The sequence below is a fragment of the Phragmites australis genome, chromosome 1, assembly GCF_958298935.1.
Source record: "Phragmites australis chromosome 1, lpPhrAust1.1, whole genome shotgun sequence".
NCBI classification, from domain to species: Eukaryota; Viridiplantae; Streptophyta; class Magnoliopsida; order Poales; family Poaceae; genus Phragmites; species Phragmites australis.
This window is the reverse complement of record NC_084921.1, coordinates 28676785-28690477: the sequence shown is the minus strand read 5'-3', so window position 1 is coordinate 28690477 and position 13693 is coordinate 28676785. Positions and strand designations below refer to the sequence as shown.

Here is a 13693-nt window from a genome sequence, read left to right as displayed (position 1 = left end):
TAGTGCACTGTACCAGTGGATCGGATGCTGCTGGAGTCGGCCTTAGAGTTTGTATTTAAAAGCATGTAGCTAAGGCGGTATTAAATGTACTACCTCTAATCTAAAATAAGTATTGAATTATGTGTAGTCAAATTTTTCAAATTTTGACTATAAATTATGTTTTTTATTGAGTTTGGATCATTTATAATGGCACATGTAAAATTGCCTCAAAAAATATTTTCATAATAATATATTCTTGTTATACTTTATCAATATATTATAATAAAATACAGTAGTCAAAGTTATATTTTAAGACCATATTGATATTTAAAACGTCATTTTTTTAATACTATTTCAGCGACACCAAAAAGCCGTGAATATACCATTCCAACAACATGGAAAGGTCAATTCCTCTACATTCGCTCCCTCGCAGAGTAGGTTCTGATGCCTATCTCCTGTTAGGCTACTTCGTCGAAGTTGGACAGAGTTCATCGTGTGGCGAATGGCGATGCATGTCGATGAAAACTGTGGTCCCCCTTCTCCCGTCTGTGGATGAGCATCCCCTTCTCCTTTCTGGCATCAAAAACCCCGTAAAAAAGCACACAGATGAAAAAGACCCCCAAGGCCACAGACACTTGTCCCTTCTTGCTTCCAATCTTCTGCTCTCTCTTCTCCCAGTTTGATTTCCCTTTCAATTCAAGAAACCGCCATGGCCGCGCACCTACACTCCGAGCTCCTTCGCCGGCCCTGACGCCAAGAAGCGGCAGCAGCTGCTCGGAATCCGGGATCTTTCCTCCCCTTTGATTTGGCTGCGGGTTCTTGGGCGTGGAGAGGATGACGAGGGGAGGTGGAGGGAAGGCGGAAGAGCAGGGGAAGGTGATGGGGCCGCTGTTCCCGCGGCTCCACGTCAGCGACGCCGGCAAGGGCGGCGGGCTGCGGGCGCCGCCCAGGAACAAGATGGCGCTATACGAGCAGTTCACCGTGCCGTCCAACCGCTTCAGCTCCTCCGCCTCGACACGCGCCGGCAGGGGCAGCCTCGTGCCCTCGACGTCGGCGAGCCAGGTGAGCCGTGCACTCTGTGCCTTATAGCAGTCCCCAGTTTGTGCCTGACGAAACCGAGGAATGCAGAATTGAGGCGCCAGCAACGTCCTCCCCACCTCCCCCCCCCCCCTGTCACTGTGTTGTTTGCCTGTTTGCCGCTGAGTTGAGCTCATGGCAACTTGGGCAACTTGTGTATAGTTGCATAGATAGTAGTAAGATGGTATGGTATGCTAAGGAGCTAGACCACATTGAGACCATTAAAGGTAACAGAACGAATCGAAACAACTGCTGGCGCTCGGCAATGGCATCTTAAATATTGCTGCACTTCAGAAAAATTAGTGATTCAGTTGTGTGTCCAGGGGGAAATTCCCAGAGAAGTAGCTCTGGTGCTGTCAACTTTCCTAATTTAGGTGGTCTTATCGAAGGCGATACTGTCATTGGTGTCGCTTCCTAATCTCCGTCGCAAGAATCGTTTTCGAGATAGAGTTCTATGTGGGGCTGAAATCTTGAGCTGGCCTCTTGTATTACGTTATAGTTTAGGCTCCATATTTTGCTGCTTGGCCAGTAGTTCTTTCAGAAAATATGAAATGAATGACTGAATGCAGCCTACGAACTTTTCTGTGAGCGCATCTGCTCAATCTGCAAACCCACGGTGTGTATGTAGAGGGTGATCTGTCTGTCCACAATGAATTCCCTTGGGGTACCATTTGCAACCAAGATTATGGATCGAGGACACACTCATTTGATCTCTGTTTCCAGTGCCTCGCCATTCTAGCTCTTTTGTGAATTCTATGAGACAACTTGCTTGGGAAGGTTCACTTTTTTTTCTTCCTTTTTGATGGGTGCTAGGAAGCTTTGCTGAGATGTGTTCTTTATAGTACATAAAGGGAAAGATCCAGGAGCAAATGGAAATAATCAACAGTCAGTGGAAATAGCTTCTAGTGTTTAATGTAATTCTTTTGTCAGGTTCATTTGTTATTATCATCAATACAACGACAGGTATGCTGTAAGGATCTTTGCTTGACAATTCCATTTTCTTACAAGTTTATCGGACAAGAAAATATTGTGGAGAGCAAACATGTGTCAACTACCCACAAGACATCAATTACTTTGCAATATGGAGGTAGTAAACTAGTAATAGGCAAGAACTAATGGCAAAACTCCAATCCATAGATATTAGATTCCCATAGGAAAAAAGATAGCAGGAGATGCTTGTGCTTTGTCTCTGTCCATATTCTCCCCTTTTTTGGGCTAGAGCAGTGACAAATGAAAGAGTTGAGATTCTGACCATTAGGTACTCCATTTCTCACCTCTAAATCCAGTTTGAAATGAAAGTTCGTGGATACTTTAAAGATCTACCAGTTTGCATGGAGGGATCCTCACTGGGTGTGCCTTGGCAAACTTAGATAGGAACTTGGTATTCCAGTAATAATTTTTCATTAAATCTTGTGAAGTACTGACGGAAACTTTCTGCATCCAGGTTTATGGGTATGACAGGCCTCTGTTCCAGGCCTTTGATGCGCCTTCAAATGAACCTGCTCGTTCATCTGAAAAGATAAAAGGAAACTCTATTAACGGGCAGTCTAATAGTACAAGGAGAGAATCTGGAAGGCTATCCTCACAGACCAAGATCAATGACGTTTATGCTGCAAGATCAATTGCTGAGTGCACCTCACAGCATAGAGTGGGCAGCATCATCAAGAATTCTTCTGGGAAGAAAATGGCCAATGATGACGAATTTATGGTTCCTTCAATCTGTTCTCCCAGTTTTCCTCAACATTCTATTCAAGGGCATGCAGGGGTTCAAGAGCAATTGAAACCCCTATGTGCTACAAATCCACACAAAAATCCTGCAATGTCCAAATCATCTGCAAAATGTGACAACGCTGTGAGCAGGCACTTGGAGGGAGTCAATGTTTCTGATATGAGATCACTGAGCTCTCCAAAAGTTAATGAGAAAGAACCAGTGCAAGTAGCGAAAAGTGTGCAAGTTGAAGAAAAGAATTTATCAATTCAGGCACCCAAAGATAAGTGTAGCAACAAAGATGCTAAAGTATGTTCAAAGAGGGATAAGGCGAGTGATACAAATAGTTCTGATAACCTACATCTTGTAAATAGTAGGCGTCAACGTACAAGCATGAATGGAAGTTCCATGAAAACACAGAACCCTACAGCAACTAAAAATACAGTTTCCTGTAAACCATGTACTGATTTCAATGACTGTAACCGGAATTCTAATTTACTGGAAGGAAGTTTAAGGGAAGCTGGCGCAAAGAGAAAACGGTCACTAAGACATCATGATGTAGGGCAAAATGATGATTTATCGGACTCAGTGGAATGTATACCTGGGTGGGAGATTTCTCCAGATGAAATTGTTGGTGCTATTGGTCCTAAGCATTTCTGGAAGGCAAGAAAAACTATCCAGAAGTAAGTATACAATGCTTGAGTAATTGTTTTGTATTAAGTATTTGTAGTGTTCATAAGAAAAATACTATGTTCTGTTTCACTTTATTTATTTTTATATGCTCTTAGTTTTCGTTTGATTGTTATATGAGAAGTAAACATGAAGATAATATTTCTCTTTGTTACCCATCTCGGTTGTAGAACTTATAAATAAAGTTAAAAAAGTATTATGAATCTTTGAATGCCGTCACTTTTCTTTTTCTTTCAAGTAGAAACGCATAGTTTCATCAAAAGAAATAGTATGTGTTCTTGTTAGAATGATATTGTGAATATTGCTTTCTGAATTGCTGTATATTGTTCTTTCTTGTTGTTTTACATTTAGTTTTGTTTAAACTCTACAGTCAGCAGAGGGTTTTTGCTGTCCAAGTATTCGAGCTGCATAAGTTGATAAAAGTGAGTCTGCGGAAAATAAATAAAGCTTTCTTCCTTCTCTCATTTGTTAGTAGGTTAGCTTGTGGATACCATCTTGCACAAACTGTAATTACAACCCATGCTTGTAATTGACTTCCAAGCAGGTGCAGAAGCTAATTGCAGCATCTCCACATCTGCTTATTGAAGGTGATCCTTGCCTTGGCAATGTCTTAGCGGGAAAGAAGAACAAGCTGCCTAAAGGAAATCTGAAAGCGCAAACCTTGTCAATCGCAAACAAGGATGATATTCAGCCAACACTAGAGCAACCAGAATTATCAAAAGAAAACACTGAAGGAAACTTGCCGTCCCCTTCTCGTGATGATGTGCTTGGCGGCAACCATCATGATCAAGCAGCAATGAATGAAGCTTTTTCTAGCAACCCTCCAGCTATGCCTGCTGCTCCTGACAACAAACAGAATAACTGGTGCATGAATCCACCACAAAACCAGTGGCTTGTCCCAGTTATGTCTCCTTCTGAAGGTCTTGTCTATAAGCCTTATACTGGGCCGTGCCCTCCAGTTGGAAGTTTGTTGACGCCATTTTATCCCAACTGTACTCCTCTAAGCCTCCCTTCTACAGCATATGGTTTTCCTATGCCTCACCAGCCACAACATATGGCCCCTCCTGGTGCTTCTGCCATGCCTATGAACTACAACTACTTCCCGCCTTTCAGTTTGCCAGTGATGAACCCAGTGGCACCAGCATCTACAGTTGAGCAAGGGAGCGATGCTGCTGCCTCACAGCCTAATGGGCACGTAGAACAACAGTCGCGGATCTCATGTAACATGTCGCACCCAAGTGGCATTTGGAGATTTCATGCATCAAGGGACAGTGAGCCGCAAGTCAGCAGCACCAGCAGCCCTTTTGACAGGCTTCAAGGTGATGGTAGTGGCCCAGTGTCATTCTTTCCTGCTGCTTCAGTTCAGAATGCCAAGCCTCAGCCCTCATCTGGAATCCAGGACAAGCAAAGCCATGTGATCAGGGTTGTTCCGCATAACGCACAGACTGCTTCAAAGTCAGCAGCATGGATTTTCCGGTCAATACAGATGGAGAGGCAGCAAAACGGCTCGTAGCTGGTAATTATATGTCAAAGGTTCCATATGATGACAGTGTGAATGTAGTTTCGAGCTCATCTATATTGTGGCGACTCCTATATCCTGACCAGTGATTGTACCTACTTGATCATCCTACATTGGAAGATACAATCTTGTATCCAGTGCAGATTTGTAACGCAGGGTCTGCAAAGTGATGGCCCTGTAGCTATGAGCCTGCTATGATTATGTAGTGACCGGAACTAGGTATATATATATATAGCATACTTTACCATTGTGTTCATCAGCTGTGTTTCTGTACCTTGCAATAGACAATGAGTGGTACCGTAGGAAGAAGCAGCCAGAAATGTCTGGTGCTGGTATGTGGGGGAGGTGGATTGTGTGTATACTGGTAGTATAGGCTGCTGTACAATTCACAGGGTCAATCTATGTTGCACATTAACTGTGTCAAAGCTGTAAGACATGATGCTGGCGAATGAAGCAGATTACAGAGGCTATTATGCGGGAAATAATTTTTTGCCTGTTTTCTGTTCAGAACTTTGGTTGTGGAGTGAACAAAGAGATCTGGGTTGTTATTTATCCATGACTAGTTCTTTGTTTCCTACTCTCTTTGTTTTTCCTGGTAGTTATTTCCTTTTGATTGAACAAAGATTTTGGTAGATTACGTATCTGATCTGATTGGGAAGTAATGCAGCAATTTCAGTGTAGAAATATTTGCATTGAACATGATCGTAGCCACGCTGAAGTGAATGAGACGCAACCTTCGGCGCCGTTTCTGCTATAAAAGTAAAGCCCACTCCGATCCTCCCCTAACCACTTCCCATTCACCAAGCCCTCTCCAACAGCGACGACTTCACCAACACCTGGCTCCGCGAGGTCGCGTCCCTTGCCCGCGGCCACCGCCTCCGCGCGCCCCTCGTCGCGCTGCGCGGCCGCGACCCAGCCGCCACGGACTGCTGGAGGAGCGCCGCGCCGGGCTTCAGCGCGTCCGACCACGACAACCCGATCCGCTGCGTCGCGCTCTGCCTCGGCGGCTCCCACGTCCTCGTCTACCGGCCCGACGAGTTCGGCCCGTGCCACCGCGGGCCGCCGGCTCCACTTCGTCGAGGACGACAACAACATGAACCAGCTCCGCGCGTTCCAGGACGACAAGCGCATCACCGTCGGTGGCCTGCTTCGGCGCGCGGGACGCCGCGGGGAAGCTGTCGGAGGAGTGGGGGTTGCACGTGGCGCGGCCGGCGGAGCTGACGTATCTGTTCGCGCGCGCGTACGGGGAGAAGGTGGCCAGGCTGGCGGATGCGGAGGAGACGCCGAGGATCATGCCCCACAAGTACAGGATGGGGAGGGCACCGCTTTTCGCGCGGACGAAGGCGAGGGCAGGACAGAGGTGGAAGAGAGTCCGATGCAGTCAGGGGAGGCGTCTAGAGGGATTCTGCAGTTAGTATCTCCGGCGTATACTTAAAAATTTATTATCTATAATATTATTATAATATTTTTTAATATTATTATAATATTTCTTATTTTTTCTATCTTCAGCAGTTACCTATTTTCTATCTTATAATACTTTCTTTCTCCTCTCAAATCCACGGATATACTTTATAAACGGTGATAGAGTTGAGAGAAAAAATCGATAAGTTTGTCGTTCCTATCCCATATATTTGTCAGGCTCGTATTACTGTTGCAGCTAAAAAAGATTTCACTGGAGTGCTTTCCGGGCGCACGGAAGCCTCCCGCATCACTGTGTGTCTACTGTAGCACTTGAATAACGACTCCGTTGGAGTTGGCCTTAGGCTCTGGTATCGTTGAGTTCTGCTACTTCATTTAATTAGCTCTGTAGTTAGCCGATGATTCTGCAAGTACTTATCAAATGCCGTGTTCTTGCGAGCTGTGATGATATCTTGATAATCGAAAGTGGATTTTTTTTTCTTTTTTGCCTTTTTCAAAAAAAAAATTTACAAATGAGGAAAAGATGTCTAAAAATGGACTTTTACATAGGGTTATAAGTAGTGGCGCCGTAGATTCATTTCATGGTGTCATAAACATTGACGCCGTGCTCTGCCACTCCAGATACGTGCTGGAAGTGTTTGGATGATGTAACCTAGTATGGCATCAAAGAACTTATCATCGTATGTTAAAGGAACAACGCCAGATAAATTGGCATTGTACTATAGATCTTAGAGTAGGGTTGTATCTTTCCCTACGTTCCTCACTTCGCTTCGTCTCACCTATCAACACCTGTCGCCCCCACCATCGCGCTACCACCTCGTCGTCGGTAGCACCGACGTGTCATTGCCGCCGCCTCGCCTGATGCAGTCAGGGGAGGCGTGCAGAGGGATTCTACACTTAGGTTCTTGGTATCGTTGAGTTCTGCTGCTTCGTTTAATTAGCTCTGCCAATAGCTGAATCATGTTCTTACGAGCTATGATGATATCTTGATCATCAAAAGTGGATTTCTTTTGCCCTTTTTGAAAACAGTTTTTATGAATGAACCACTACATGTGGTGTCATGCTCTGCAACGTGATATGCGCTGTGATTCCTTGAATGACGTGACATATTACGACGCCAAAGAACTTCTCGTATGTTAAAGGAACAGCGTCATATAAATTGGCGTCATGCTACGAGAATACATAACCGGGCTCGCTTCTGTAACCTCTACCCTCTCCCCTCACTTTCCTCACCCGACTGTGAACCTCTCTTCTGCGCTAGTACCGCCTCCCTCTCCTCCCTCTCCTCCCCTCCCTAAAGTCTATCAAATCTGAAGGGATTGAAACTTTTAAAAAAAAAAAAAGGATTGGCAAGGTAATCCCCCTTCCATCCACCAATTATTTGTAATACAAACTCTCTTTGTGGTGAGATTAGGAAGTACCCTTAGAATCTAGGGTTTTTTGCAATGTTTGGTGGTAGGTCATTTTTTGGATTAGCAATGTGAGTTATGGTAAATTATATATGTAGTTTTAAGGTAGTGCTGATGGCAATTTTTTAGTGTTTAACCCACCAAAAATGACAGAGGAGGAGGAGGAGGAAGCTAGTGCTAGGCGTGTGAGTAACCCCCCCCCCTTTGTGCCATTGTGGAGGAGGAAACTAGTGCTAGGCATGTGAGTAACCCCCCTTTGTGCCATTGTGATGTCCGTGCACAGCTACAACGTTCGTCTGCGGGTTTGACATATACTCCTTTCTTCTGTTGCTCGAGACAGGACCATGTAAGTTGTGAAACATGTGAATCATAATGACGATTTTGTACTGTTTGTATGCCAATTGGTCGGCTAGTTGCAACTTCGAAGAGTTCATATATGGCTCGAAGTCGTATTGACCGGAGGAGGAAGAAGTGGCAGAATACATGTTATCGGTGACATGGGAACCAGGGGTCCCCGAGTCCCGAGGCCAGAACCGCAGAATGCCATGTGGTGCCATCCCTCGGAGACCATCTCCCCGATGACCCGAGAAGAGGCAGTTCCTGGAGGGGTGCTCGGGGCCATGAACAGTGGTCCCTGAGTACCCAGAGTTTCCTGACGACCCGAGAAGAGGCAGTTCCGGGAGGAGTGCTTAGGGCCATGAACAGTGGTCCTTGAGTACCCGTAGTTCCCCGAGGACCCGAGAAGAGCCAGTTCCGGGAGGGGTGCTCGGGGCCATGAACAGTGGTCCCCAAGTACCTGCAGTTCCCCGAGGACCCGAGAAGAGACATAGCCGGGAGGGGGCGCTCGGGGCTATGAACAGTAGTCCCCGAGCACCCAGAGTTCCCCGAGGACCTAAGAAGCCCCTTACCGGTGGACCCTACAAGGGCTCAGCGGTGAGGTGTCAATTGGTGAGAGGCCCGATACTATATTTAAGAGGGAGCATAGCCTGTCACTTCCAACCACTCCCCCCACGCCTGTCATACTGAGTACGTCAGTCCCTACCACCTCTTGGCAGCAAGGCGTGGGGACATTTAATGCGACGGGTCCCATCGCATGTCACCCTGCGGGGCCCATAAGGGAAACGGCTTGGAGATGTCGTCACTGGGCTCGAGGCGTATCACCTGCCCCCTGCTGTGTCAGACCTGCTCTAACCGAGCAGGCATGTGGGGCTGTTCGGCGGCTGCCCGGTGGGCCCCCCTGCACCTGCTAAAGTTGGGCGTAATGAGCGACAAGACCTGCTGAAGGCGCATTTTCAACCCCCTATAACATCAAACTGTAGCCCCATGATAGTTGTTTTTCATTTATAGCTCATGGGAACTCGTGCCCCCTTTTCTAGGCACGCTGAGCCTCCCCCGATAGGATAAAAAGGGGGGTGCACTCCGGAGAAGAACAAGTCTAACAGGTCTTAGAGGTCTGAAGCTCGACGAACAAGTCTTAGAGACTTTGAAGAGAAGCCAAGCTAAGCAGAGGTTCACCAAGCTCGAAGCAAGACCAAAGCTCTAGACTTAGACAAAAAACCTTGTAACACAAGAGATCCAGAGAAAGGCATTCCAAGAGCATTAATAGCATATCATCCACACAGGAGTAGGGTATTACGCTCCATGTGGCCCGAATCTGTCTAAAATCCCTTGAGCATTTACTCTCACTAGCCGACGATCATCCGTCCCGCCTAGATCTCACATATTTGCATTAAATCCACGTACGAGGTAGATCCAGAATCAGCCCCCCGACCGAATCTCAAAGGGGGTCCCTCAGGATCCCCGCTTGCGGTGTTCACCCACCGACACATGTCATATGACAAGATGCAATGCGACGAGAACCTACCAATAAAGCATCAGTGTGGGATCCCGGCTCAGAAGGATGTAGTGTCATCTGAGCTCAGACATGGATACTTTTGTGGTAACATGGTCAGCGATGACTGGGTGAGTAACCAAATTATGGAAGCATTTGTGTTGGTTATTTGAAAGTCTAACTTGTAGAAACTATGTTGCAGGAGACACGAAGGTGCAATTGGGAGACTTTTGAAGGCCGACATGAACTGTTGGAGCGTATACATGGGCTCAAAATTTAGCCAAGAAGAGGAGAGTTCAAAATATTAAAAACGAGATGAGGAGTAGGTATAATGTGCTATATCCTTCGTGGGATGTTCTAAGCCAAATTATTAGTGAGAAGAAATTAGGTATGGAGGAGGCGTTGTTGTGGTGGAGGAAGAATCATGACAAGTACCCACCATCGTGTAAAGGGAATGAGTAACGGGGGATGGAAAGAGAAGGCCAAAAACTGAAGTTCAAGTCACACAAGGAGGCTATGGATTGGTATGATAAGAGACACAAAGATCAAGAGGAGGCGGCTAAAGAGGTCCAACTGGAGACGATGAAAGGACTTGTTGCAAATCAGCCCATAGTTGTACCCGATGATGGTGATGATGAGTTGGCGACAAGGATTAGCATGTACATGCTATTAGATTAAACTTCTGATCAAATATGATGTGTTAAGTCTTATGTCACGCTTGATGTGTTATTTCAATTCATGTGACTTAATACTATAACTTGATGTGAAACAAGTTTGTATTATCCTTGAACCCTTTATTTGTGGTCAAATGCCATGATGAGAACTATGAATTGATCTTCATGAAACATTGTTAACTGTCACTACTTTGAAAGAATTATAGTCTGAATAAAAAAAGGTTGTGCGGTGAATGAAATGAAATACATGTGGGATGGCACTATAGCTGGCCAATGGCCTGCAAATGGCACATAATGTGTTATTTACCTTAGTACTGCTCTAAAGTAAAATATTTAAAACTCACTTCCCAGAAGAGCTCAGCCTCAGCCTGGGACCATGGCGCCTTCACCTGTGACGTTGTTCTTATTTAATACATCGCTATTGTTCTCTTTGGTGCAGAAGGTTGGGTCACTGGGGAAGGTGCACAACGCCATTATCTGTGGCATCCTATTTCAGTTACTCAGCGCCATGGGACTTTAGTAGGCATGATGCCTCGGGTCCCGTATTCCCAGAAGGTTTGGGCTAGGTACGGTGCCATAACTAATGACGTTGTAGAATAAGAACTCAGCGCAACACATTATGGCGCCATTGGGTGTTTTCAAGAGGCCAACTTTGATCTCCAATTTACTTTCCTTCCCACTGCGCATAATAAACAATCAAGGCTCAAACATCAAATATGATCACAGATAAAAAAAAATAAGAGGAGGCAACCAAGTAATATTATATAGCATCCATATTACATATTGGTGCAAAATATTACATAAATGTGTCGAGTCCTAAATAGTGTCCAAATATTACATAGCATCCATATTACACATAAGTTCGAAATATCACATAAATGCGTTGATTCCTAAATAGCATCCAAATATTATAACGAAGCGGTCACTGCCTCGGCCTCTTCACAATTTGATAGGACGGCATGAGATGCTTCTTCTTCCAGTGGATTGATGGCCTAGAGATGTATGACCTGATAATCTGTCTATTCCTGTATTGGTATCATCACATAACTCTGTACTGTCAATTCAAGTGTTGGTTGCCACCTCTACCTAAACCACCAAAAATGACGAAGGAGGAGAAGGAGGAAGCTAGTGCTAGGTGTGTGAGTAACCCCCTTTGTGCCATTGTGGTGTTCGTGCACAACTGCAGCGTTCGCTTGCGGGTTTGACATATACTCCTTCTTCCGTTGCTTGAGACAGGACCATGTAAGTTGTGAAACATGTGAATCATAATGATGATTTTGTACTATTTGTATGCTAATTTGGACATGATTGTAGGATGGTTGGGCTATTTGCAGCTTCGAAGAGTTCATATATGGTTCGAAGTCGTATTGACCAGAGGACGAAGAAGTGGCAGAATACATGTCATATGACAAGATGCAATGCGATGAGAACCCACCGATAAAGTGTTAGTGTGGGATCCCAGCTCTAAAGGACATAGTGCCATCTGAGCTCGAACATGGATATTTTTGTGGTAACATGGTCGACGATGATAGGGTGAGTAACTGAATTGTGGAAGCATTTGTGTTGGCTATTTGGAAGTCTAACTTGTAGAAATTATGTTGTAGAAGACACGGAGGTGCAATTGGGAGACTTTTGAAGGCTGACGTGAACTGTTGGAGCGTATACGTGAGCTCAAAATTTAGCCAAGAAGAGGAGAATTCAAAATATTAAGAACGAGATGAGGAGTAGGTATAATGTGCCATATCCATCGTGGGATGTTTTGAGTCAGATTATTAGTGAGAAGAAATTAGGTATGGAGGGGGCGCTGTTGTGGTGGAGGAAGAATAGTGACAAGTACCCACCATCGTAAAGGGAATGAGCAACAGGGGACAAAAAGAGAAGGCCAAAAACTGAAGTTCAAGTCACACAAGGAGGCTATGGATTGGTATGATAGGAGACACAAAGCTCAAGGGGAGGTGCCTAAACAGGTCCAACTGGAGAAGATGATGGGACTTGTTGCAAATCTGCCTGTAGTTGTACCCAATGATGGTGATGATGAGGTGCTAGTTGATGGTGATGGGGCTAGCATGTACGTGCTATTAGATTAAACTTCTGGTCAAATATGATGTGTTAAGTTTTATGTCACGCTTGATGTGTTATTTCAATTCGTGTAACTTAGTGTTGTAACTTGATGTGAAACAAGTTTGTATTATCCTCGAACCCTTTATTTGTGGTCGAATGCCATGATGAGATCTATGAAATGGTCTTCATGAAACATAGTTAACTGTCAATAATTTGAAAGAATTATAGACTAAATAAAAAAGGTTGTGTGGTAAATGAAATGAAATACATGCGGGATGGCACTATAGCTGGCCAATGGCCTGCAAGTGTAACAAAATGCGTTGTTTACCTTAGTACTGCTCTAAAGTAAAAGCTTTAAAACTCACTTCCTAGAAGAGCTCAGCCTCAACCTGGAATAGACCATGACACCTTTACCTGTGGCGTTGTTCTTCTTCAGTACAGCTCCATTGTTCTCTTCGGCGCAGAAGGTTGGGTCATCGGGGAAGGTGCACGACGCCATTATCTGTGGCGTCCTATTTCAATTACTCGGTGCCATGGGACTTGGCGCTATATTTAGTAGGCATGACACCACGGGTCCCGTGTTCCCAGAAGGTTTGGGTTGGGTACGGAACCATAACTAATGGCACCGTAGAATCAAAATTTAGTGCCACACATTATGGCGCCATTGGGTGTTTTCAAGAGCCAACTTTGATCTCCAATTTACATTCCTTCCCACTGCGCATAATAAACAATCAATGCTCAAGCATCAAATATGATCACAGATAAAACAAAAATAAGAGGAGGCAACAAAGTAATATTACATAGAATCTATATTACACATTGGTGCGAAATATTACATAAACGTGTTGAGTCCTAATAGTGTCCAAATATTACATAGCATCCATAATACACATAGGTTCGAAATATCACATAAATGAGTCAATTCCTATGTAGCATCCAAATATTACATAGCATCCATATATTACAACGAAGTGGTCACTGCCTTGGCCTCTTCCCCTTTCCCTTGCTACGACCAAGTGCCCCTATACCCGAGGTGTACCGCTGCACCTACTGACGAGGATGTTGGGATGTCTGTGTAGGCAATGGTGCACCTACCAGCTGGGAGGCTCCAATCTCATCATGGTCATGGGTGTTGTCATCGTAGAGCTCCCCGTCCTCATCATCTAAAGCGGAGAACGTAGGGGTGAGCTTTGGCCAACGGACCCTGTGGTGGCATGGGACCTTGCCACCGAGGCACCTAACGCTCATGACTGTCGCTCCAAGGTCCCCGTGGACTGAGCACGAGAGGCGACATCCTCCAAGATGAGTGACCGAAAACCACAACGA

At 45.1% G+C, this 13693-nt stretch overlaps 1 protein-coding gene across 2 annotated transcripts; it reads left to right on the top strand.

Moving 5' to 3' along the window:
* The first annotated feature begins 376 nt into the window (after positions 1-376).
* Positions 377-5546, top strand: LOC133914369 (ELF3-like protein 2). 2 transcript variants are annotated; one of them, XM_062357495.1, is made up of 4 exons: positions 377-1041; positions 2501-3447; positions 3825-3876; positions 3999-5546. In XM_062357495.1, the coding sequence occupies exons 1-4, from the start codon at positions 814-816 to the stop codon at positions 4965-4967; spliced, it is 2196 nt and encodes a 731-aa protein (XP_062213479.1). In that variant the 5' UTR covers positions 377-813; the 3' UTR covers positions 4968-5546. The 2 variants fall into 2 exon arrangements, with proteins under 2 accessions (XP_062213479.1, XP_062213471.1); XM_062357487.1 differs by having other exon boundaries at positions 3996-5546.
* Positions 5547-13693: the final 8147 nt, after the last annotated feature.

Bases quoted from the DNA above. Each gene is read 5' to 3' on its own strand.
- LOC133914369 (XM_062357487.1), top strand. From the start codon at position 814: ATGACGAGGGGAGGTGGAGGGAAGGCGGAAGAGCAGGGGAAGGTGATG. The intron at 3,448-3,824 runs GTAAGTATACAA...TAAACTCTACAG, and splicing joins GCAAGAAAAACTATCCAGAA to TCAGCAGAGGGTTTTTGCTG. The intron at 3,877-3,995 runs GTGAGTCTGCGG...TTGACTTCCAAG, and splicing joins AGCTGCATAAGTTGATAAAA to CAGGTGCAGAAGCTAATTGC.